Source organism: Apostichopus japonicus, chromosome 2 (assembly GCF_037975245.1).
Source record: "Apostichopus japonicus isolate 1M-3 chromosome 2, ASM3797524v1, whole genome shotgun sequence".
Lineage (NCBI taxonomy): Eukaryota > Metazoa > Echinodermata > Holothuroidea > Aspidochirotida > Stichopodidae > Apostichopus > Apostichopus japonicus.
In genome coordinates, this window is record NC_092562.1 from 28228606 (window position 1) to 28256172 (window position 27567).

Consider the following 27567-nt stretch of genomic DNA (forward strand, 5'->3'; position numbering starts at 1 on the left):
ATAATCACGTGACAAAAAAAAATTAACCTTTGATGAGAAATAAAGGATCAGAAAATTCTACATGCGCATAGTGCAATATTTATGTTTATGTGCATGTTTATATATATATGAAATATATTGCAAAGTCAGTGCTTACAGTTTATACAAGCTAATATTAGCACAAAGGCCTTCACATTCCATCGCTTTCCTTTTAACAACCATTTTCTCGAGTCTCAGGAAATATCGGCGTGCCATACTATTTGCCCAACTTAAGTTTATAAATTGTAAAAAGCAGATTTAACAAAAGAACAGTTTACAAATCAACACTGACATTGGTCTATGCACATACTTATTATATATTGTATACGAGTGTGTATTGTATGAAGCCACTTGAATATGTCGGTCTTTTAATTTTATGTATTGACCATCGACCTTTGGAACCATTATCTACCTGACGACCATACAAAGTTATGAGGTTTCAATGATGACGTTGCATTTTTATACCAAAGGTCATCACACATATATGTATATATATATACAAACACGCTTTTGCATGTATGTGTGTGTGTGTGTAGGTCTGCAGTTGTTGTACATACATTGCGTATACCCACTGTATTTTTAAACGAAATAAATTCTTCACGGTATACCTCCACGGTTTAAATACCCTTATCACCTTGTCATCTTGTTGGGTAAACTGTTAACTGGAACTAAAGAATTTAAACCCCTCTCTGTTGTTATGGCGACCATATACGCTGTCAGTTAACAGTCCACTTTTACGTTTAGCCAGGACAAACAGTTCGAGTTAAAAGCAAATACGGTACTTGATTGTAAAAGATATCTGGAGTAGTCGAAGGGTCTTCTTTGCTAAGAAGATAATGTTAGACGCTAACATGTGTATGACTTTACTGTACGTGCAGTGACCATTTGTAACATCATGGAGCTTTTGAAAACTCTATGGACACACTAATATGTCTATACCTGATGTTCACAACGACATTGGAATAAGCTATATGAGTGATTAAATCATCCTGTCATAAAACTAATATTCAATAATAAGAAGAATGAATATTTGATAATATTCTATAGTAGAAGTTAATATAAACTTTGGCACAACAAGTACAATTGGTATGTTGCAGACCGTTAAAAAACACTGCCAGCTGTCTAGGTGGCATTTCTATAACACGTTTAATTTTTGAGAAATTACCCTTTAAAAAAACTGAGTTTCATCAATTAAAGTGACTGATTATATAGTCTAAAACGCAGGTCATTAAAGGTCAGTCCCTCAGATACAACACAAAATTCAAAGAGTAAAACATATACGACATTTAGGGCAACTAAAATACAGGGCTGGTGATTTTTCTTTACTTAAAAAAATCTTTTTTTTTTATTTCAATCGATTTTCTTGTTTTTGTGGCATCATGCCTTAACGTGTTGTGCCCATTTATACTTGGGGACTTTTGAAGACCCTGGAATCGGTGCTTTCTGATCTAATGCCAAACTTGAAGAATTAGTACACTTGCCTGCAAACCCTAGTTCAGATATAACACATTTTCCAGGAATCTTTTGATAGCATTGATAAAAAGATCCCACTGAAGTTTGCTTTGTTTTTTTCAGGCCATGCATAAACTTGACTGCTACTCGACTGCCACTAAATGGGTATTATTACATCACTGGTTTAGAACCTATTTGATGTTAGAAGCAACATATTGTGACTCTGTGGTTTTGAAAATAACGACTCTTTTGTACTCAAATTTCCTGTCTTTTGTCTACCATCTGTTTCATGAGCACCCGCAAAGTGATTATTGAATTGCTTAGTATAGTGTTGTAGTAAGTTTGTTTAGCCAATAAAGTAATAATACTGTGTTTTGCAAGTTTCAGAGTTGTCAGAAACATGTCAGGTATGAATAGTATGAATGTTAATATTGCCTAAACTGATGATTATGACTTCAAGGTAGAAGGGGGTCATGCAACTCGGTCAACCTGTAACGTTGCTGGTAAATAGTAACTTTAAATTTAAGTCGTATTTATCACTTATTTTACCCTTAAGCAGGTATTTAACATGTTATTTAAAATGTCTGAGAAATTATTAACTATGTCTGTTCTAATTTCATTCATGTTTATTACCAGATTTGTACAAGATTCAAATCTGTGATTTAAATCAATGATTTTTTATATTAGCCAATCCTGCTAACATACAATCATTCTTCAATGTCACATGATTGCCACTGTCATTCGATTGATAAAGCCAATTGATTAAACTTAACATTTAGGCTTGTACTTCAAAAGTTCGGAGATATTCTTAAAAGAAACAACAAGTGTTTTAAGCTAATAACGCATGCGTATAAGTTGAAATTGACAACAACCTTTGCAAGGTCTACAACCAACCAATTTTAGAGATGTAAAATCCTTTAAACTTGACCACAGATATCAAATGACCAGGTATACCTTGCCCGGGGCATATCGGTGATTGTTTTTCGTTCTTTGTATACAGATGGTTGTTTTTCGTTCTTTGTATAAAGTGATTGTTTTCCGTTCTTTGTTCCACCGGGTCTTTATTTTAGTAAAGTAACCGAGCGACGCGTTACTATTATTTCCATACAGGTCGGGTCAGTTAAACTGTAACTTGGGTACAATAACAGCAATAAAACCCCCAAAAAATCTTTATCGATACTTCTTGAAACAAAACCAATTTTTGTCAATACAGCCGCCAACAACACAATTTTTGTAATTATTTTTTTTTTATAATAAAACTCTTTTCGAATTGAAAATAGCCCTCCGCTGTTGTGCATTATCGCAAACAGCAGACATTAGCAGCTCCATGACCGGATCTTAAAATTTGCATAAGGCTGCACTACCGAAAGTTCAACAAACGAAGTGGACATAAAAGCAACCGGCATAGAAGCGAACGACAAAACAAATAGCGGTTCTAAGTTGGCTTGGTAAAGAATGAGGAAATCCATAAATCGTTTCATAAACGATTTGGTTGTAATGTACAAAGACGATATGGAATGTGTCCAGACAAAAGGAAAAAGAAAAATTGAAGAGGGGAAAACCAGAACAGGATTAAACGATTCGAATCAGCCACAGTCGTGCCCCGGTTAATATTAAAAGAGGTTAACGAGACAGTCCACTTTTTGAAGAGGGGATTTGGCATTTGTCTTTGTACGAGAGCCTTTCCGTTCTTGCTTTGCAGATGTTATTCGCATTTCCTGCATTGATGTGAATATATTCACATCACGCCGTACCTCTAAACAACAATCACATCCTCCTCTATATATATTGTTTATAGAAGCACATGCAAACATATAGATATTGCCAAACAAATTGTATAGTTCCGTGACATGCTGTTATCTTTTAAAAAGAAAACTTGTATTGGTTATCTGCCCAGTATCTGGTCACTCAAACTACTAACCTAGCTATAGATAAGCTATGGTCTTACTATTATGAGAAAACGGCCTGTTGCCAAGAGCTGTATATGTACACTGTAAGAACAGCACTATTGAGAGTTGATATCCTGTTATCTGAAATTATCATTTCCCCTCTTCTGTTTTACATGTACAGCACCGCTGTAACCCAAATGGGAAAGATGACAGGTTGATTAATGCGTAGCAGACTAATTTTGACGAGAACAGGAGAGCTAGTTATACGCTTAGTGAAAAAATTATTTATAGTTCATAAAGCATGGAATAAATATTAATTAAAAACAATGGATATATAGATGGAAACAATACGTTACATCCCCTGACTTCCCAGATAACATAAATCAGTTGTGCTTTGGACTTGCTAAACGGCAATTAAAAAAATCCGACTCCTATTGTACGATGTCATAATATACCTATATATAGGTATATTCATAAGGGACTAGTTGAAGCAAGGAGTTGTTATGGATAACTACTCCCTGGTTGAAGGTACATACATCACGCCGAATGTTTTAGAATTACAGTTGTCAGTCAATTAATCTAGTTTCCCTTACTTCAAGTTTTATCTAATACAAAATGACTTATCCCATGAAGTTAGATCTGAATCAATAATTCCAACTATTCGAATTGCTGACATCACGCAATCTTTCCCTATATCCTTTACAAACACAAAGAAAAAAACATCGTATCATGTATCTTAAAGTTAGTCAGTGTAGGTCCCAAATTATAGCACGCTATATAATTGCTAGACATTTTCAAAAAGTATTTTTCTGGAGGTCTTTACTCTCCAAATTGTTCTCATACACTTTTAAGGAACACACAAGATGACTGAATGTCTTAGTGAGGAAAATTTCCTCAAAGGTTGTAAAAGAAACAGTTAAAAAAATTGACCAAAGGTGACCATATTTGAATATCTAGCACATTTGGGGCCAATACAGCATACCTTTAAGCTCACGTATATATATTTAGCATATGTTGCAAAAAAGCCTGTTTTATCATACGAGTTGGACATATTTGTTCAGTAATGAACATCCGCGAAATATGCGAAGTATACATATTTCGTAAAAGATGCAACATATACAAGGTACCACATCAGCAATAGAAATTCAACTTCCTTATGCATATTATTACTATACGCCGGGTACTATAGAGAATAAACCCTGCAGACTATAACATATTGTCAAAGCTCAAAGCTCACAATATGTATTTACTTATTGTAGAAGTTACAATAGGTATTGTCACAACCTGCATTAAAGCTCTTCAAAGAAGGTTAGCCCACACCTATCTACCCTCAAAACCCAAACATATAAACATATTTACTATATGAAAATCGAGACAGTGTTTTTCAAAGTCACAGTGACTCAGTGTAAACATGCGACAATGACAAGCCAACGGTAGTACCCCTAGTCGGGAGAGGGGGGAGGGGTAACGTTGGCTCGAAACAACAATATGGATGTTTCGAAGATGTGCAGTATAGACCGCCGTTGTGGCCAGTTTCTTGAAAGTGTTATGACAAGGAAACAAGGTAATACTTCGACATATGCATCACACAAAGATGTTTTTATATAATGTGAAGTGTTTAAATTCGCAGCCCAATTTGACCAACATATTGGGACACCGCAGATGCATGGCATGCATATTGTGTGTTGACGCGCTTTGTTACACACTGTTATATAAAACAGATGTTGCCACCTTTGAATAAATACGTAATGAAAAGATCAACATTATTTGCAGATGCAGGAAGGGAAACCCAGACTACTTAAATAAATTAAGTCAATTTCTTTGCAAAAAAAAATCAAAAGACAAAAAATTAAATACAAAAATTATGGATTTTATGATTTGTTGCCCAAAAAATCGAATATTATTTCACCAAAAGTCGTTATGTTGTGAATCTCATTTGACATGCAAATAAACATGTATGATAATGTAATTGAACCATTATTGACGTAGGTATATTTAGACTTCTGCAACAGCTGGGCGTTCGGTGCATATATAAACTACTGGCTTATTACAGTTGCGTGGGATTCAAATTCAAATTTTCCTTATACCCATTAAATACTAAAACGTAAGAATGCGGTTTACTAACTTGCAAACAGTCGAATTTGTTCGTAATAGGGACAAATACACAAAATCTCAAATCTTTAATACGATTTTGCAATTGTGCTTTTATTGCCTTTTAATATTAATAATGTCGCGAAGAGGGTTTTAAGGAAGTGGAAGGAACCATTATATTTACCAACTTATTAAACGAATGAACGAAATGGGAAGAGATAAACAATCAACAATGACAACGTTGTGACCGATCTCATTCAACTGTTCACAGTAATATATAATTCGCCAAGTTTATCCATGAAATCGACGTTTTTTTAAGTTTCCATTTATTAATAACGAATTATACAATAAGCAGATGAAGGCACGTGCCAACGGTTCCAACCGTGAAAGGGCCCCAAGGTGCAGGGGATTCCTGGAATTTCCCCAGGAGGGGGAGGGGGTGAATATGATGCCTCACGTCACCAGAGGGTGTGTATCCGGTAACCCAATTAGGTATATTCATAACGTGTCAACTATGCTATAATCATATATAGAGTACACATAGTACTATTTATATATAATAAGGTCAGCGATCCATTCTTTAAATTGTCCAACCTTGTCAATATATCATTGACCTATTGATATTGGGACAAAAACAGGAAATATCAAATACAGGAACAAATGGAAGTAGCATGGCAATCGGGCACCTATTTAAAATGGGTCGTATAGTGAAATTGATATCCAGGCAGAACTATGAGAGTGTGTCACGGTGTTTTTGTGGGGGGGGGGGAGTAGAGGGGGAGGGTAGGGGGTAAGGAAACCAAAATTAACTCACCCGCCAACGAAATTTCAGGTCGCTGGTTGCTCTCTCCATGTCAGGAAGATGTGAAACCAGCAACTGTGAAAAAAAATAAAACGATTGAATTTAGTTGAAATGGCAGTTTTATTTGAGTATGTATATAGTTTGCCTGTAAGGATGCAACAGTTAATTTTGATATAAAAAAAGAGGTCCCTGAAAGATTAGTTTCATTGCATAGCGGTTGTAGGGATGATAACTCCGTGATCAAATACATGTGGGCATGAACAAGATATATAGTTAAGTGAACATTAATATCATGATTGACGAAATGTCGTCAATTTGACAGGAAATTACAAGAAATTTGTCGTAACACACATGCACAGTCAACCATTGAACAAAAATGAAGTGAACATGTTGAATGGAAATTCCAAACCACACTGCTGTAACAATTTTAGGGCGTCTGCCAGGAAACGGATTTCACGCATAATAAATAATACCTGTAATAATATAAGATATACACACCCATTAAAACTCTATTGAACAGCCGTTCTCTTTTTCCGGATTGCGAAAAGTATAAACATCGCAGCTATACAAGAACTTCATTTAGTCACCATTGATCAAGTATAGGTGATACAATTAACAATGCATTATTTATGCGTGTATGTATGTGACCCATTATGTGTTATGAAAATGGGACATCGTTGTTTTGACAAAGATAGACTATGAACAGTCGCGTAGCGAGGAATTTGCCAAGGGAGGGGCGAAGCTTCTAGGCAAACTATCTAAGCGAAGCGCCACCGTGAGTTGGCGCGAATCGTACAAGAAAGTTTTGGCCGAAAATGCCTCCCAGGTCGCTGGAAATGGCACTTCACAGGCCTTGTTAGTCGCTTCTAAGCATTTTCTATTTTGAAATTACTAGCGATATCATAAAAAAAATATGCTCAAGGGGGGGGGGGGAGGGGCTGTCGCCCCTTCGCCCCCACCCCCTTGGCTACGCGTCTGGCTATGTATACGAGTTTAAATGTATTTCTAAATTACATGTTTTTTTTATAGAGATAAAGAGCAAGCGAACTTAGCCTATACCCTTATTTGCATCTACGATTTGGGGCAAACGATTGAGAAATTTGATGAAAGTAGCTACAACCATAAAAGCACCGTTTCACCATCTGTATGGTACATATACATATATTGAATAGTGTAGATAGTGCATGTAGTTAACCTATGAACCGTAAAAGCACCGTTACAACATTTGTATACAGTACACACATATTGCATAGTGTGGCATAGTGCATTGAGTCAACTTATGAACCGTAAACCAGCTATTCAGTTTGAGGATGAAAGGCATTATACGATGATAATACACCGAAATTTATTAACTAAATTATATGAAATAATTGTCAATTATACAGCGTCCGTTCTACACATCAGGTCATCATGTGGTACATAATGTATAACTAGGATATCCATGAAAGGTGTCATGATGTCCCACAGAAATAATGGCTAGATATGCCATAGTGGCCACATATCCACGCAAACATCAAGACCAAAGTTTTTGTCAATTTTCGAATATTTCGGATCCACCTATATTGCAGTAAGATCGTAATGTTATTAGAATCCTGTTTAAATTAAGTAAAAAACTACTGTATGGCTATACTCCTGAATGAAAATTGTATTTGTTTTAAAATGTGATTTGATTTCGAAATTAAAGTAAAGACACAAAGTTAGGTGTGGTATCAGAACTTGGCGAATTCGTCAGTTGTTGATTCCGGTTATAAATATGGACATTGTTTTGCTTCAAGGACAGGTGGGGGGGGGGGCGAGTGCGGGTTTATATGGGGCGAGACTGAATGGGAGCGACACGAGGATTTTTGAAGTAGTATAAAACAATGGTTTCGGGTTGAATTGGTAAATTAATATACGTCACCCCTATGTTATATCTTGTACAGGGATCCATAATTAGCCAGGCAAATTAACTTCACGGTACAACGCGACCTGTTTATTTTAGCGGACATGCTCCAAGCAGGGTTCTTATGTCCCACATAATATTATGTCCCACATAATATATGCATGGTATAATATTAACCAATGAATGATTAATAATTCACCCCCCCCCCTCACTCCCAACCACTCATTCTCCCTATATACCTTACGTTATAATTAAAACAATATCCAAAGAGGATATGTATATATTCATATTTACAGAGGATGTTTTGTTAGTGAGCTTTGCTCAGCGTTGTAATTTCGACACATCGGCATATTATGTATTATATACAAGGACATATGTACGTACGGACATTATCATTGTGTGTGAAGCTATATACTAGGTATACAGATTACAATGTAAGCAGTAATCTTACAGTATCTATATAATCCATAGAATTAGTTAGGTCTGAAGCTCAGTTTTTACATCTATAGTGTTATGTATGTTTCCGCTTAGTATAGCATATACAAACAGCACCTCAGTTCGGGTTATTATTATTATCAAGTATGATAAACGTTGGCCGATTTACATTCAAGCAAGCCTGTAGTATCCACGTGTAGGCACTATATATTTTCTAATCAAGCTATTTCTAAACAAAATGTAACCTTATGAAAATAGAGATAAATGCCGTTCCTGAAATCATTGAAATGAAACATCAAATATAAAGGCCTACACTATACCTACACTGGTAAAGATGGGGAGGGTGGGGGGGGGGGGGGTTAGTAAAAGCAGGGAATAGGTTCTTTTGTTATAAGTCTACCGGTATAATTAATAACAAACTTACGATTGTTGTGTATAAAAGATAATAATCACAGGTTAATCCGATGAAAAAATGTCACAAACATAAATAGAAATGAAGCCTATACATATTCCCGTCCGGCTACTCCATTGTAGTAAAGTTAATCGAACACGCTGTAGGTATGTAGTAGTAGTCGTAGCCTTAGGCACGGTGAATGCATGTACCGAGTATAGCACGCAATCACTCACTAAACGATAAGTGAAGAATGACTACCTATCTAATCGCCTTTTCTATATATGTACATTACGCAGGAAGAGCCTTGGACTTAGGCGCTTCAAAGAATGACGTTAAAGAGGCTAAGTCGTCATAGGAACGATTGCTTTGTTCGAATTCTTGTGGCCTATTGTAAATACAAACATTTAGTAATCGATTGGCCTGACCATTGTCATAAATTGATTACCGGTCAACAGGGGGATCTTACGGGCATTGTTGCCTTAGTAGGGGGGTGCAGTTACTAGGAAAAATTTGTTATCGATTGACTGAGCTAAGCTGCAATCTTCTTCACGGATTCAAAAAATAACATTTCCTAGTCATGGAAACCTTCATTAATCAGATTATCGGAAGAAAACCACTGAAAAATAGGGCCTAATTGAAGAATAAAAATAAAGAAACGTAGATTAGGCTTATATCACGAAGGCCAATGGTACGCAATTGTAACCCATTTCGCTCAGTTTTCTTCCTAGTGCTTTTTCAATGCACATATCGTCTGTTGATGCAGCCTATTGTATTGGAATTTTAGCAACGGTTATTCCCGCTTTCATTGTAACTTTTTTTTAACGAGAGCAGGTTAGATCGATAATAAGTTCAACGTGCTTATTATTCCGTGACCTTTCTTAGCTAGAATTCAGCCCCGTAAAATGCTTAGGACGCACCAGCAATGTTGAATGACAAAGACGTGTTATTGATTTCGAGGAATGCTTTATGTACCCGTGCAATTCCGTTTGACAGTTTGTACGAAGTCTATTATTACGCTTGAGTGATGTTTTCATAACTACATTTATTTCCGTTTTGCCCCACATAGCCCCGTTTATACTAGAGTCCTATAGTGCAACAGCCCGTTCTAAGTCTTTTATAGCCTTTGAAGCCTTTGAAGAAGATCCTGCTAGGATTGAAACGTCAGGCTAACTTACTTTTACACATTCTCATACTGTCCTACACAGGCTCTCTAGTGGATAAGCAGTTTGCTAACAGTTTTATTTTATTTTACTTTCCTTTTATAACAAGTATAGTTTTCAGTACCTGCAAGAGCTCTGTGTACTTAACAATTGAGGCAGTAAAGCATGGTTGAGAGGTGGGGAGGGGTGGGGTGAGGGGTGTTGGTAAGGGGAAGGGAAGGATTAGGCCCATCCAAGTACCGACCCTGCTGCAATAACAACATCCCACACCTCCTGTTTTATGACAATGCCGTCTGAAATTGCTTAGCCGTTATATTCGTTTGATAGGGAAACTCAATATAACCGAAGAACATACATCATTTGACTTTGTCAACAAAGCGGGTACTTTTATGGCAAGTAAGAACAAACGACAACCACGTAATTAGTGTTTCCTGCTTCTAATAAAACCTCGTAACTCGTTAATGTATAACTAGTAGCATATATGTTTATTGAATACATCAGTGGCCCATCCATGGATCCTAAGCTGCGGTACTCTGTGTTATTATATACCTTGCGCCTATTAGTGTGACTGGATTATACCATGTTACCCTAAACAGTGGCGGAGCTAGGGGTATCCGTCAGGAGGGGCGAGAATGGCCTGTAGGGGCGCTTTCGACACTATCTAACCACAGGTTGGCGCGTAGCGTACAGAATTTTTTTGAATAAAGATACTCCCTAGATCGCCGGAAATGACTCTTTCCGGGCCTGGCTAATTTGCAGATAAACGAAGAATAAATAGGTGTAATCGCCAAATTACACCAACAAAATGTGACAAATGTCAATAGGTATAGATGAGAGCGCATTAAAAAAGGCAATATTCGCGAATAAGTAAAAAGTGGTAAAGAGGTGAAAAGGGCGCCAGCAGTCCATTTGAGTCCGTCAGGGGGGGGGGGCATCCGCCCCTGACTGTATGGACGCTCCGCCACAGACCCTAAACTAAAGTCACGTGGTGCATGCTTTACCTAAAGTACCTATACGTTCGTGAAATATATATTTTATTACTAACGTTAACAACAATTGGTAACTGTTTCACTCATGTAATTCACTCAAGCTAGACCTATAGATAAGCATCCTTCAGGTGTAAAACAGTCTTGATTATGAAATGAAATACAATCTATCAGGTCAAAAACAAAGAGAAGACTTTTCTAAAGACATTTTACTAAAGCAGCTCTCTGCGTTAATCGCACCATGATCCCTTCTAGAAAGGTCTAGAATGGAAGGGGGAAAGGGTGGGGCATGGTGGGGCAGGGTGGGACAGAGTTGGGGTGGGGAAAAATCGGTAGATTAAAGTGACAAAAATGCCCCAGACTCCTGTATTATCGTGCCGTCGGTCTTACTAAAAGGAAAGAACCTGGCTGTGAAAAATATGAATACAGTCGTTAATTGTTTTACTTGCCTATCATAGTCCTATAGCTGATAGCTCAACGAATGAGTCGAACCTTACCACTACGCCACCCCTCCCCCCCCAGAAGAAATACATTATCCACGCTAAAAAAAAGACTAAAGTGACCGAAAATATAACAAAGAGAGATAGGAGAGGAATTTCGAATATAGAGATCGACTCGTTTTTCGAGTTGATTTTGCTATACGGCCTTTCATATACTAGATAACAACACCACCAGAGTTCATTGAACGAAAAAATAGAGTCAAAATTCATTTCAAATATAGATATGTGAAAATCTCTGACTTCAAGTTTGTTCCTGATTAGGTTATATGAAAGAGCACGAGGAACTGGAGGAAATACGTACAGCTAGCAAACATGTTTACGAGTTCTCACGTTACCAATGCTGGTGTACTCACGTGTATACGAGTCCAAGTCTGAGGGGGTTAAGCATGAAAGTACTACAACAGTGTACATCTGGACTTCCATCTCACCAATTCTACCACCGAAATACCCGCAAAAAGAGACCCGATTCGGAATAAAATCCTTTAAGTAAAACCGAAAATTTAGGCACTTTTCCAGACGTTTTCTCAGTCTCGTCTAGTTTTTATAAGCACTTTATAATACCTCGTGATAGACACAAATATATATATCGCATAGAAATGTTTTATTATCGAATACAAGTAGTTAGCCGTACTTACCATGCGAACGTATAGATGTACGAAATCATAGAAAGAAAGAAAAAACACGTAAAAGAAAAGGATTTGCTCTCGATTAGTATAAACCTCCGAAATCCGCATGCACCTGGTACAAAACTCTGTACTGCGAATGTCCAATCATGTACAGTTCCTACCAGGATATGGAGTCGTCGTCTGTGTCGCATGCGTTGATTAAGGTTAGCGTTTAATAATTACTTAGGCTGTAGACACAGAGATACTATATTTGCGAATCCCGTCTGCAGTATCATAACCAAGGTTTATAAGATTGAAGTTTGAACTTCCATGTCACCGCTATATATATCAGTGTAGGAATAAAATAACTACTACAGATAAGTTTGTTGGCCTCTCACCTCGGAACACCACCAGGATGTGGTGTGAATTTATTCCAACCCACTGAACAAGTCACCCATAACATTCCATATCGTATGTTTGTTTGTTTGTTAAAGGTTGTGACTATAATGTGCAGCAGTAACCAGTAACCGGGCTAACGTCGAGTAATTAGACTATGCACTAATTGTACGTAGGCATACATATAAAGAGGTTGTTTATTAGTAGGCCTAAACCATATGCGCTGCGGGTTGCTGGTATCGAGGAGGCGGTTGTTAACTATCACTAAAATTATGAAACCCTATTATGGGACTTTAAGTGATTCAAATTTAATGTTAAACATCTGTTTAATCGACACATATTACGAGCTTATGGCATGGGTTACTACTGTACGAACCTACTCTGTCTGCACTCCCGATTAATATGTGCATTCCGTTATGCCAACTTGATACTGTTGCACGTGTATTCAATGAACGTCGTACGAACTGTGTGTCTTTACTAAACTCATAGTGGTATGGCAATTGTAACACACTGGAGACATTCTTTCTGTCTCCAGGCAGCTGAATGGTATGTTACGCGTTAAAAGCAGTTACCGTGCCTACCAGCTTTTATTCCAGACCGTTATCGACTATCCTATTTTACTGTGTTATGAAGTGGCCTCTCGTGTCCTGGCCTTTTTGCTTTAGGAACATCATGTAATCATGTGTAAGCAGTAGGCTACACAGTATAACGCTCACTAACTTTTAACCAGATCAAGTATAGTATTTATTCCCTTTCTAACGGACTATATAGTGATAACAGACGTAACGTCTTCATGAATATACGGTTAGTATCGACGTATGGTGGCAGGGGGAGGGGCGGAATGGGGCTGGGAGTCGGTACGTTTGTATGGTTTTCTTGTCCATGCTCTAACCAGGGAGTCATAACAACTCCCTGCTCTAACCTGGGTGACTCGAGTGTTCTTAAAAAGAGAACACTGTGCTTATGTAGCATAGAACAATAAATCAAGGTTCGACTTCATCCTCAACGATGACACATTTACAAAGATAGGAGATCAATGAGGGACAAATTATTTATTCTAGTGAGAGAGTGAGAGGTGGAGAGAGAAACACTAAATTATCAATCCACTCAATAAAGTATGTGGTTACTCAGTCAGGCTACTATATGTATTAGGGCCTACTTTATGTTCGACCGCCAAATGTGGTTACTTCAGGCTTCTTTATGTATTAGGGCCTACTTTATGTTCGGCCGCAAAAAAAAATGAAAAAAAAAATGAAAAAACAAGAAAAAAAGAAGAAAAAAGAAAGTAGATCGATCCATTTTGACATTTTGTTCTTGACTAAAAATATGATCTGAAGTGAAATAAAAGCCACAGTTATAAACTGTCGATTATGTGTACAGTTTGTATTTAAAGTAAATGTAAACATAACCCAAATGTGCGTATAATCATCGAGGTAAAAACAGACCTCCATGGTATAACATAATGACTTTTAATATTTGCATAATATATTGATTTCTGATGTCAAAGCAAACAACAACTGTTGGATGTCTCTTGTCTGAAAATGATGTTAACGATTAGAAGAAATGTATGGTAAAAAGATTCCGAACATATACATATGGAGTATCGTGTAGGCTATATGACTGTATCACGTGGGTGATTTTACGTATTGAGACGAAAGATCTATACAGTGTTCAAAGTATATGTTGGTGGGTCACAATGTGACACCAGTTTGCAAAAGACGAAGAAGAAAAAGTCCACACTGCTAGTTAAAAGCTCAATCTCAATATTTCACGGTCCCTTACTCAAGATATGTTTGATTCATTGAAACCTATTTTGACTGGCTTTACATTTTCAACTACAGTACTCCAGGAATGAATCGCAGTAGGCGGGTCTGTGATGTCATAACGGCAAAACTTTCTTCAAAAGCTGTATTTTTTAATTATAATCTTGATCTTGATTTATCCCTGAAGCCTGATACATTTGGGAAGTTGAGCTTAGCTGACAATTGGTTCTCTGTATTTATTTAGAAGTTAATCAAAATGCAACGGTTCAATAAAAATAATATATTCCTCCTTGTAAGTGAATTAAAATATTATAACGAAAAAAAAAGTTGAATTGCTATGATTACGTCATTCATTCAGCTGTTGTCAGATGCATTAATTCACAAAAATACCACCAAATTTAAAACATTCGAATTCTTCGGTCATACAAAATGTTATGAGGATGTGGTTTCGACCTAAAAGATGCTGAAAATTCTCAGCATTATTGTTACGGAATCACCATCATCTACCGGAGTATATTCAACAGAGTTAAATTGGCCATAATTTTAGTTTTGATATATCATAGTCCAAGGGGGGGGGGGCAGTGCTACTGGGCTTTTAAATATGCTAATCCCCTGGAATGCTCCTTTAAGGCTAAGTTGATGATGACGTCATCTCCTCAGTGCAGGACTAAATGTTAATGTAAATCCATTGCTTGAGGAATTGCCAATACGTCAACCAAACACGTCTTCTTTCTTTATTTCATATGAACACAAAACAGAGCACCATCGTAAGACATTCAACAACTTTGGTCATTGACAATTATGGTGTAAAGCACTTTAAACGTTATATTTGAGCCATATTAAAGTTTTTACGTTTACCTAAAGTTGAATATTGCTTGTCTTCCACTCAAGAATAAAGTTTGTATGTGTTCGTATATATGCCACTCTCCAATGGAGTGATGTAACGAAGTATGCATTTGACCCTTACCACCCTATAGATCTCCATATCTATCCTTCACCCCCCCCGCTACCCCCTCCCGCCACTCCACGCCCCGCCCATTGACAAAACCCACCACGTCAAAAGCGATGGTAAACCATTACCTTATCCGATGTTATATTTCTTTTCCATGTCAAAATGGGAACCTGTTCATTTCCTTGTCACACCCCCCCCCTCTTTCTTTGTTTTCTCGGAATCACTTTGTAGCATGATTGCCTTCTTTATGGTTAGACAAGGACCCTTCAACTTACCGACAACTACTACCTCTTACATATATCGTTTCAGCGACAAGTATATTTAAACAGGAACCCTCGATGCACTAACCACAGCTTGAAGTTTGAACAACGTCTGAAAACTGCAATATCTTTTAATAAAACTAAAATGCATTTTATGGAAGCTTTTTTATTATACCCTATAATGATAATCGCTGTTATCGATGTGTCATGCGGTTTGCCAGACAGATAAAAAAAAGCAGTATTAACATTGAGCCTTAACTAGAAGTAGTATTCACTTATATTATATACACAATACTAAACAAATAGACATAGAATTGAGTCACTGAGAATTATTCAATCGTCTTAGTATAGTATTACAATTTAAACAGCACCTTTTCGACCGCACCTTCGTAGGCTATACTCAACTCATCAGAGATAACGTCTGAAGAAAGATTATCCGTTAAAGGAACAGTGTTCCGTCAGTGAAAGAAGAGGCTATAGTCAAGTAACGTTGGATGAAATCCATGAGATGAAAATTCAGCGAATTTGTAGAAATGTTGCGTTACGGAGGGGAAAGAGGAGGGGATATGAGTGAAATAAGAACGGTGGGTGGGGGGGGGGGTCAATAAAGCACAACCACCAAATGACTGTCATTCAAATGTAATGTTTTAAGTTTTGATTTATATTTGTTTGTTTGTTGGTAACACGTTCAAATTCGTCCAAAGCAACTTCATACACAAATCGTAACATGTCCTCCCAGAAGTTTGAAGTAACGGAAATGGAATCATTGGTAGGGTTGTGGGGACATTTTTTTTCCAAATGTGCGGAGTCCCCTTAATGACTTTTTTATGATGAACATTGCTGCCTAATTGGCATAGCCCCCTCTTCCATCTACTTTCCTGCCCTTTTTTCATTTATACATACCAATGTTAATCCCGTACTTTTAAAGATCGTACCCCTCTTTAAATGGGTGGGACAGTCCGGATGGAAGGAGAGGGCAATGGTCAATTTATTTAAAGCGCGCTGTTTATAATAAACACTGACCAACTATCTTACACGATAAGTGATTTATGACCTTATTATAATCAGCAACGGGATCTTAACGACGTAAGTAGAGGCACGAAGTCCAAGTTAAAAATGAAAAACGCCAATCAGGGCAAGCCGGACACCGTATAGTATCCGCTAATACGCCATTCATTATATCATACAAAATGTCTGATGATGTCAGTTGTAACAAATTAACTATATATAATATAGCATTGTATTTAAATGGCGTTGAAATGACAGATACGACATTGCAACGATAACGGTATAGACATTGTAAACATCTTATCTTATCTTCAAAGAAAAGAAATTCTACACTTGTTATACTTGAAAGCCACCGGATCTTAATTAACTTTGGACTTAACTAGAGATATGGGGGATTGAACTTCAGATATTGGTATACCCCGATTGATAAAGGCTATTGACCGCTTAGGACCCTCCATGGTTACTCCAAAAAGTGGCGGTAATTGTGTGCCTTCATCATTGGCGAACGTTAATTCAGAACCGCTATTAAAATATTATTTAATCCTGTATTCTTGAAATACGGAATGATAAATATGAAATGCTTGATAAGCTGTCAATGTTCTCTGTATTATGATATTTCATCAAACACTTTATTTTGGTATAGAAATATTATTTTCGTCTGTGAATACATGATTTAATTTTAAGGAATGCGACGATATTTTCAGTTCAAATGTCAGTATTGCGTTATACGTTCTGCTGTTGCCAAATGCATCCACAAGATATCGCATAATATGAAATATTCACATATTTTGCCATGCAAAATGCTATTAGGTTGTTTTCATATTGACCCAAAGTTTCTCATAAATTCAATCAAATTCAGACACATTCATTAACCTTCCAGTGATACATGCAATTGATGTGCGATATATCTTGCACAGTCTAACCGACCAACCGACCAACCAAATCAACCAACAGATAGCAACGAAAGGCTGCTAAGTATTAATTATACCTTTCAAAGACATCTCCATCATTTCATTTCACCGGCTGAAATAAATTGTGATCTGTCCATAAATTTAGAGTGTATGAATTTAACAATGAGGCCGGTATTCCGTACATGCAATTTATTTAATATCACAACGAATTTCATTGCTTGGATGTCATCAGCTTTGAAAAGCCGATGCCCTGACATTCCCAGAAGACTGTGAAAGGGCGGGAATTCTGTAATGTTACATGTATTGACTGCTAGAGTGAGCTAGACCATGAAATTGGGGATTTCGTCAACAAGTTTGGAACCTTCCGAAGGTTCTTCTACAGCTTGTGATGTTATCTGCATTGCATAATGTCATTAAGGATTTTTATTCACACAAGCACAGATCTAACATCGGCGATTTAGTTCATTGCGTTGACGTCCGCAAAGTGTACGGTAGATATATTTGTTCACAAATCAGAGCTTCTTAGTGACGTCACAATTTTCCTTAGAAACGGATGTGCCATGTGAAATGTTGCATGTTTAGCAGCTAAGATGGCGTCGAATGCTACACACACACATCAGTACAAACGATTGTTTGAAAGAAAATACCCCTCAAAATGGAAATTTTGGAATTGAAAATTTCGGTCAACATAGACAAAATGTACCACTTGTCTGGATTCCGTTGTTCGCATATAGATTCAACAGGAATGTGGTAGATATGACGGGATTATGACATCAGTTGTTTATGGAATACCCATTCAATGAGTACTAAAAGAGTTTATGTGCTACAAGGGAGCACCTCACATGACCCGCTATGTTTGATATGTTTTTATGCGCGTCACCTCTTTGACATAGTCGGTCCTGATTTATGTACATGCCGACCCCCCCCCCCCCCACCCAACAGACAACGGATCCGTGCCGGTATAGAACCTCTAACCTACAATGTATGAATGTTATCAATATGCGACCTCATCAAGTCCGCACTGGAATTAAGATTGTAACAACTGACGTGGCAATTATTCAATCCAATAAAGTGAATTATTTGTCAGAAGTCTCAATACCCGAACGCAAACGACCAATCATGACAGCCTAACAAACCTAAGCGTTTAACGTCTGGAAGCTTAACGTCTGCATATCAGTTTGTGCGAGACACGTGTTTATTTGTGGATGAGTAAAGAATGTAAATTATAGGCTTATGTGGGTATACTATGGTCTGTATATAGGTATAGCAATATCCATTCCTCAAGCCTAATAAACAGACACAGTATCTTGCAGACCTATACTTGTTGACATACATCGGTATATGTTCATCTAATGGTGATGAGTTACTCGTGTAAAAACACAGTTACGTATCGCATACAATAGATATTTGTGTATCATATCAAAGAGAAATCTGAAAATCGATCATCAATTTATTCTTACAGTTAGCTTCACAACAAAAGGTAACCTTAGTTTTCGTTAAATTAATAAAAGCCTGAAGGCCCGCAATTGTCCAATTCTGTACAGTTTTTTCTTTACATTTCTTTTGAAGGAACGAAGCAGTTTTTGGACATAGAACCAGTTAGCCCATGATTATACGCACTGACCTATTCAGCCCTTAGTGTACTATATAGTAGTCTATATCGCATAAGAATAACATGAACAGCTTGAAAACTGATATAATGAGAAATAACAAACTTTGAAAGTGTGAAGATAATATTGGCTCTTCAAACTTCTTCAAATCAAATTATAATTCTTTCTTTACTTTAACTTACATTTTCAGAAAAGCTTTTCAGCCGTATTGCTTAGGCCTATGGCGCCTACTTATATAGCACGTGGCCAAACTTTATAGAACATTCGCAAGCTCCCTATATAATGCGCTGGCACAGTACGTAGAGAAATGTCCCGTATACATGTGTTATAATGTAAATAACCACAACTGCATACATGCGTCGTTATTTTCGTATGTCGTTGTCAATTAGTCTACAAGGCAGTTAACCTCACCGAAGGTAGACGATTCCATGCAAGCCTGGGTTTTTAATATTTTGCTACCTTGCATATTAATCCGGAGGGACTTTATTCCCAAACCGATGTATAGCGTGAGGCACTTCAGCCAACGGTTACAGGAAGCAACAAGAAAGGAAAATGATATCTGGCTAAAAATATACCGAGGATATTATGAAGCGAGGAACTAACCTATAGGAGTATCTGCTTTGCCAATATAGATGTATATACAGATGTCTGTAACTCCACGAGGAATACCTTCTGAAACATTATGTGATTCATTTATTAGAGTGGTGTTTAATAATGAAACGTCGAATTACATCAATGCGCGCATTGAACTTCGTATGATATTACTCTACAAACCTTCGCGTGATCACTGTATGTATGCAAATCGAAATCTGCATTTGCGAGGTGAACATTGTATACACTATAAACATATACGTTAATAATTGTAACAAATGTTCTGTTTAATGGTACAACTGACGGGTTCAATTTTATTACTACATAAATGTGGTACACGTACATGAAGAAAAGGTTCACTTTTTTATGGTATAAAATGCATGCTAATCGTATATATTTTGCAACTGCTTAAAATCAACGTTACTGCTCCTTCTTAACAACCACATGTGATTTAACAAAAAAAACATGCAAATACAGGTGAGGTAAGCCAACTGTCTTTGTAATGCAAGCAGTACCACTATAATTATATAAGCCTTTCAGGGAATTTTAAAATCCTTCTCAATTAATTAATCAAACTTACTGATGCGGTTAAATATTAGACATTACACTTTTCAGATATTTTAAGGTCATTTGCTATGTAAATACCCTTCCCTGTTCACTTCATATAGCGTATTGTCTTCTAATTATTTCATTTTAATTAATGTATAACTCTTATATTCCAATACACGTGTATACATATAGTGCGCCGTTCACTGTATTGCGTTTGCATATACGTTGGACGCAAGCGTCAAACATTTTTTTTCGATGCATTTGACTCAACCGCGAGGCTTAAAAGCACACATGCTAATATATGTATGTATTTTCTATACGCCTTTGCAGTTCTCACGCACTTTTTTTTAAAATAAATAACGGCTATGCCCTTGCGCAGGTTTTTTTCTTTCTTACATTGTTCTGCCTTGTACCATTCAGATATAAAATTTAAAAAAATTAAAAAGTTGTTTTACCTCTATTTGCTCAAATAGTTACGAACGAAACACCGAGAGGTTGTTTCCACGAGAAAAGTGAAACAAAAAAATATTCACTATTATTATTATTATTATTAATTGTATTGTCGCATGACTGCAGTGTGTAAATGAAGCGAAACTTGCAATTGCATGCATGCGTAACCTTGCTTCATATTGTACTGATCTCCTATTACCTGTTTTTAGTTTTCATACAGAGGTGCGTAGGAACACGCATGTACATATTCGAAAGTGCATTGAAATTGAATTACTATTTAACGTTTTACCTGTATATCCACCAAGGAACATAATCTGTTTCAAAATGTTAGGAAACTATGTCAGGCAAATACCAGCATGTTTACAAGTTAACCTTTTGTATATCAATATCAAAAGTGAAGATGGTATGTTCACATTCCATTTGGGCCTAGTTTAGAAATGATATTAACCGATACGGTACTTCAGCAACAGTTTTATCTAATCTCAGAAAGATTGAGTTTTTTTGCTTTGAGCCCATTTGTCTCATCAATATCAAAAAGTTACAAACATTACAATTAACACGTCACGGTTGATATTGATATATGTTAACACTTGAATATATAGTCCGCGCGCAAAGCGAAACTGCATGTACGGAAATTACTTCGTAGAATTACTGGTATCGATTTACTAGCATCAACGTTAAAGGGAAACTACATTGTACGTAATTGACAGTGCTTCAAACTCTATAATTTATTCTGAATCATGTTACCTGTGTCTATGTAGGTTTACACACGTTTTACCAAGACCCGTTGCCAGATTTCTGAGTTGAAGGGTGGGGGGAGGGGGGGGGGGGTGGAGAAGCAACATTCGTGCCCTTTACTTTCTGAAGTTTGTGTACACTTGGTGGTGACAGCATGGGGAGATACTGTACATTAGTCTACTTGGGGTGGGGGTGGGGATGGGATGGGGAATCCCATGCCCCAGCATGGCTACCTCTTGTCTTGCCAAGCTAAAGAAGGCTAAAGAAAACTGGAGAAGACTGAACAAGATATAAGAAGACTTTAGAAGAGTAAAGAAGTCTTAAAAGACGAAAGAAGACGGAAGAAGACTGAAGAAGGCTAAAGAAGACTGATGAAGATTTTAGAAGACTCTAGAGGACTGAAGAAGACTGGAGAAGATATAAGAAGACTTTTGAAGACTTTAGAGGACTATAGGAGACTGGCAAAGACTGGAAAAGACTGAAGAAGATGGAAGAAGACTGATGAAGATTTTAGAAGACTGAAGAAGACTGAATAATATTGGAGATGACTGAAGAAGATATAGCAAGACTGGCGAAGACTGGCGAAGGACTGGAAAAGACTAAAGAAGACTGGAGAAGACTGAAGAAAACTGGAGAAGGCTAAAGAAGACGGAAGAAGATGGAAGAAGACTGATCAAGATTTTAGAAGACTCTAGAAGACTGAAGAAGAATGGAGAAGGCTGAAGAAAATATAAGAAGACTTTTGAAGACTTTAGAGGACTTTAGAAGACTGGCAAAGATTGGAAAAGACTGAAGAAGACGGGAGAAGATGGAAGAAGACTGATGAAGATTTTAGAAGACTGAAGAATACTGGAGAAGACTGAAGAAGATATAAGAAGACTGGCGAAGACTGGCGAAGACTGGAGAAGACTGAAGAAGACTGTGGAAGGCTAAAGAAGACGGAAGATGGAAGAAGACTGAAGAAGATTTTAGAAGACTGAAGAAGACTGAAGAATACTGGAGAATACTGGCGAAGACTGGCGAAGACTGGCGAAGACTGAAGAAGACTGAAGAAGACTGGAGAAGGCTAAAGAAGATGGAAGAAGACTGATCAAGATTTTAGAAGACTCTAGAAGACTGAAGAAGACTCTAGAAGACTGCAGAAGACTGGCGAAGACTGGAGAAGACTGGAGAAGACGAAACGCAACTGTATAGAAGACACAAGTGTAATAAATTGCTCTAAAGGTAGTTATGTCCTAAAATTGAAAGTCAAATCCAACGGATATTTTGTGTATAAAATACGTGTTCTTCGAGATTCATTTGACTTTTACAAAATGCTGAAATATTTACAATGTTACCTTCCCCTCTGAGGGTTCAACAGCCCGACTCTGCTTTAGAATGCAGGAATATACGGTTGAATAGACAATACGTTTCATGTATTATTAAAATATAAACATTACGTGCGAAAGACATTCGATCGCGACATGTCTTTGTCAGTTCAAAGGACCAGTCGTCTCATATTTTCGGTATATAGGATACAGTTTCTTATTGTAGAACGAATTTAACATATAATGCAATGTTTCAGTAAAGGCATACATCAAACGAAAACAAAATAAAAGCAGAAACCCTCATAAAGATGGGTGTACTGTTATGTGAACTTAAGTATATGTCCCAGTGCTTCAAATATGTGAAAATAAACTTCCAGGAAAATAGGGATTATAGGTGAAGATTAATGACGTCTAGACAGGAATAAGCGGCTAGTTTTGGATCAGGTATTTTCCCTGCAGGTGTTATCGTAAAAATACCGAATACATGACAATAACATAATCCAGGCATATATAATATCAAGGTTAACAGGTTAAAGTGCATTCACATAAACATACACCATTTGTGATGAAAGCCATATAGGCTTAGATCTAGCTTGAGAGCATTTGTAAAACTTATTGCGTGACATATAATCACAAGATAAAATGTAGGCGGTAAAGATTATTTCTGATTAAGCTGTTCCAGTTTGGAATTCCTTCCTTTAGTTAGTTATGTCACGAAAAATCACCAAACATATGTTCCTAATAGTATTGCTAGTGATCGCTTGGGTTAACATGATTGTATATTACTACTATACTGATGTAAGAGGGTGTCTGGGCGATTAATTCATCCGGGTAGGATACATCTTTAATGAACTTTTTTAGACAAACAAAAATGCATATTTTGATCCAAGCAATAATCGGTAAATGTTTGATTAATTACTGCAAACAGCCCAGGTCTGCTTTGATATTAACACATGTGTAAGATATTCTAAGGATACTTTTATCTTATATTTAGAAACACACACACAAGCACAAAAGAAATCCAGAATGCAAAAATGCATTGTGGTTTCGATGATGTAACACGAGCAGTTTTCTTCATGAGTCTGATGAAATGTATAAGGGTTTCACGATTTGACCTATGATGACCCCAAATGACCTTTGACCTCCACAAAAAACAATAGGTCTTTTTAACGCAATGTGGTACTTCTACACACTAAATTAGAGGTAGGTCCAAGCTTCCAATATCGAGATATCGTGATTACAATGTTTTCACAATTTGACCCCTTGTGACCCTAAATGACCTTTGCCCTCCACCAAAAACAATATACTTCTTTTACACAATGTGGTACTTCTACACATCAAATATGGGGTCTGCCCATGATATCCCTTCTTGAGATATCATGTTTACGATGTTTTCACAATTTGACCCATGGTGACCCCAAATGACCTTTGACCTCCACCAAAACAATAGACTTAAAACAAAGAAGGGGGATTTCAGTCTTCTACTCAGAGTAAATTCTCACAAATTTAGCTATCATAGATTGGAAAAAAGGCGCTCTCGCTTAGAGCTAAATTGATATGAAACCACTCTCTGATTAGAGTGACTTTTACTACTCTAAAGAATGATTCTTTTTGACACTTTCAAAAGAGTGAGTTCTAACTCTTTGGAATAAATAAAATTGATATTGTTTCTTAAGTCAAAACGCATGGTTCAAGTAGACGCAACCCTTCTGAAAGTAAAGTTGACCAATTCCATATATTATGAACATGCACGTATAGAAAGAAGCAATGGTTCTTTCCCGCTTCGATGGATAAAGATATCAAACAGGACAAGTTTGTTTGTTCTGCGAAAGAGCAAACGTCTCATGAAATGCTACATTTATATATCAGCTAGCTAAGCAACATTTATATATAAAAAAAATTCAACATGTACTTATATTTGTACGTTTTGAGCAAGTCTCAACTATGTAGTCACATTATTGTCTATTACTTGTATGTACTAAGATTTTTAATTGTCTTTAATATAGTTATCTCCTTAGTATACTCTAGGCAAAGAGAATTTTCAGCAATACTGCAGTACTTTACCTCTTATTTCGTTGTTAGAAGATGCAATAACGGCCTAAAGGATAAATGCTAACTCATGGCATTTTATAAATTCGAATAACGCAACGAAACCGTTTCCTGTTAGCTTCATGTCAACAAAGCGAGCATCATTGGTTAACATTCAATGCCAATTTGCACATTTGTTAAATTTGTCCTCCAGACGCTTTACTTGATGAGCCTCAGATGTTTAAAGGGGACCACTTCTCAAAACTTGAAATTGGTTAAAGGAATATTACCGGAACTGAAGGGAACGGAATTTTAACAGTCGACGATATATTAAAAATAGTTTTGTGTCACATCATGTCACCCTTGAATTATTAATCTGATTTAATAAAGAGAACCTAAGACGTGTTACTCCTGAACTATACAGAAACATACTCTGCGCTAATCGAATATTAAAGTTAGCGCAAACATCCCCGTCGCTAATAATGGTCTCTGTGATAGAGATTCCAAACTCTACCCGGTTTAGACATTTACGAGCAACGAACTTATCTATCTCCTCACAACAACTGAAGACGCAAAATACGGAAGGGCCGGTTGTATACCGACGCCGAACGCATATTTTGACAGCTCTATAGAGTACACAGCGTTAGAAACTTTGGGTGGCAGAATGATGAGGAGGAAGGTTGGCCGGAGATGACCGGAGGTGACCGGTTAACAGACTGAGGCCAGTACTGTCAAATGTTATTGTGTCACTGTATAGACACGGAAGAGCGAATGTACTGTTGTTGTGTGGAGACAGGTAAGTGAATAGTAAAGTTAATATAACTTTGCATGAACAACATCCCCAGACATCGAAGGAAAATATTATTCCTATTGGGGAGATATCACTGGTGTGGTAATCCTTCACTCGCTGGAGCTGAAGCAATGACTTGGTCAAGTCTAAATATCGAGCCTCATTTGCTACAATTTCTTATGCTTTTTTTTTAAAATTATCTATATTTCTTTCAATTTTGTTCCTTCTGTAATAGAGATGAGCTTATTGCAAATGCATACTCTAAGATAAAGAAGTTCAGTAGCCTCATGTGCTACAATTTCTTATGCTTTTGTTAAAGTTTCTATATTTCTTTCAATTTTGTTCCTTCTGTAATAGAGATGAGCTTATTGCAATTACAGACGCTGAGATAACGAAGTTCTCAACATTCCCCAATGATGACACTGGTTGCACGTGTCAACAGCTGCTAGCACAGTATCTTGGAAATATGAAGAGAAAAACAGAGTTTCATTTTATATAATAACGGGCCAAAAAATTGTGGGTCGGCAAAAATATTTGCTTTATAATTGTTGGTCTATTTTATTTTCGTTGGCAGGTAACACGTGAGAATCGCGACCTACTTTCTGATTGCGTCATTGTGACAATATTGTCAGAGCCGCCTTCACGTTGACAATGCATCTCGGCAAATACAGTGGTGCTCAAATCACCACCGAAGTGTCTTTTAATTTCACGCGTAAAACAATGAGATCTTCTCAGTACGTGGTGTCCCATACACAGTAATTCCGTGGATGCATATACCCCTGGAAAAGGACAGTCCTTATCTACACATGTGAATCACTGCATGCATGAATTGCAAAAAATAAAACCAAAAGACAAAAAAAGATACTTATGATGTCGTTTTGCCAAGAAATAATTTCATTCTGAAACTCCTCTACATGCATGTTTGCCTCCACTTAAAGTGTGGTTGGTTATGATTCAATACCGTATAATAGTGAGTTGACGTCTATGGTAGGCCACACGGGAAATAATTGCTGATTAAATGTCCGTACGAATTAAAATTATTATAGGTATTAATTCTATTTAATACCGGTATTAATTTTCAGCCAATCACCATGCAGCTTCATATGCCGGTATTAAATATAATTAATACCGGCATTAAATATAATTAATACCGGCATTAAATAGAATTAATACCGGCATTAAATAGTATTAATACTGGCATTAAATAGAATCAATACTGGCATTAAATAGACCATCTTTGTTTAGTTAGCACTGCTATTTCAGTTGCGCTTTGGTATAATATGCAATATTATTGACAAGCTTCCTTACATGTTTCCAGCTCTTGCGCCAGGCGCGAAACTTGCCCAGTTAGTTCATCCATCTTCATTCAGGAGTCTTCCAAACTTTTCATAGCGTAATGCTCTTCGAAGATTAACAAAACGGTTCAAAGCATTGCGAACTGGTGAAACATCGGATTGGGAACATTTGTCAATATCCTACAAGTATCTTTCGCTTCTCGACGCAAATCAGAGCATAACAGCTTCAAAATTCGCTGATGTGATTGGTCTATTTAATGCCGGTATATTAATTCTATTTAATGCCGGTATTAATTCTATTTAACGCCGGTATTAAATATAATTAATACCGGTAATAATTTTAATTCGTATGGAAAGCAATTATTTCCCGTATGGCCTACCATAGACGTCAGTCGTTATCCATTCATGAAAGGGGAGCATGTAGCCTACGAAGTCTCGCCCTTAAGTTCAAAGAGTGGGAATTCACACTTTAGAGCAGTGAAATTTACTCATATCAAAGAATGACTTTACGTCAAGTTATGCTATGAAACAGAGAGAGTACTTTAACTCTATCAGATTTTAAAGGGTGTTGAAGATTGAAATCACTCCTTGAGAGAATGATCATCTCGGACACTAAACGAGTGGATTCCGAATTCATTGGAAATTATATTGCATTGTTTCAATCTGTTGTTAATCATTCCTTGATGGTAGGTATCAACATCATTG

General features: G+C 36.9%; 1 protein-coding gene across 6 annotated transcripts in view; it reads right to left on the reverse strand.

The window, feature by feature from the left end:
• LOC139985205 (alpha-N-acetyl-neuraminyl-2,3-beta-galactosyl-1,3-N-acetyl-galactosaminide alpha-2,6-sialyltransferase-like) overlaps positions 1-27567 on the reverse strand; it is a 54739-nt gene that overhangs the window by 9324 nt on the left and 17848 nt on the right. For 3 of the 6 annotated variants that reach the window (XM_071999498.1, XM_071999483.1, XM_071999489.1), the window contains one exon: positions 6265-6327. In XM_071999498.1, the coding sequence (XP_071855599.1) occupies positions 6265-6303 (39 nt within the window). In that variant the 5' untranslated portion in view covers positions 6304-6327. Of the gene's footprint in view, positions 1-6264; positions 6328-8993; positions 9229-12244; positions 12562-12986; positions 13061-27567 lie in introns of those variants that run through there. The other 3 variants (XM_071999507.1, XM_071999474.1, XM_071999480.1) reach the window with 3 other exon arrangements.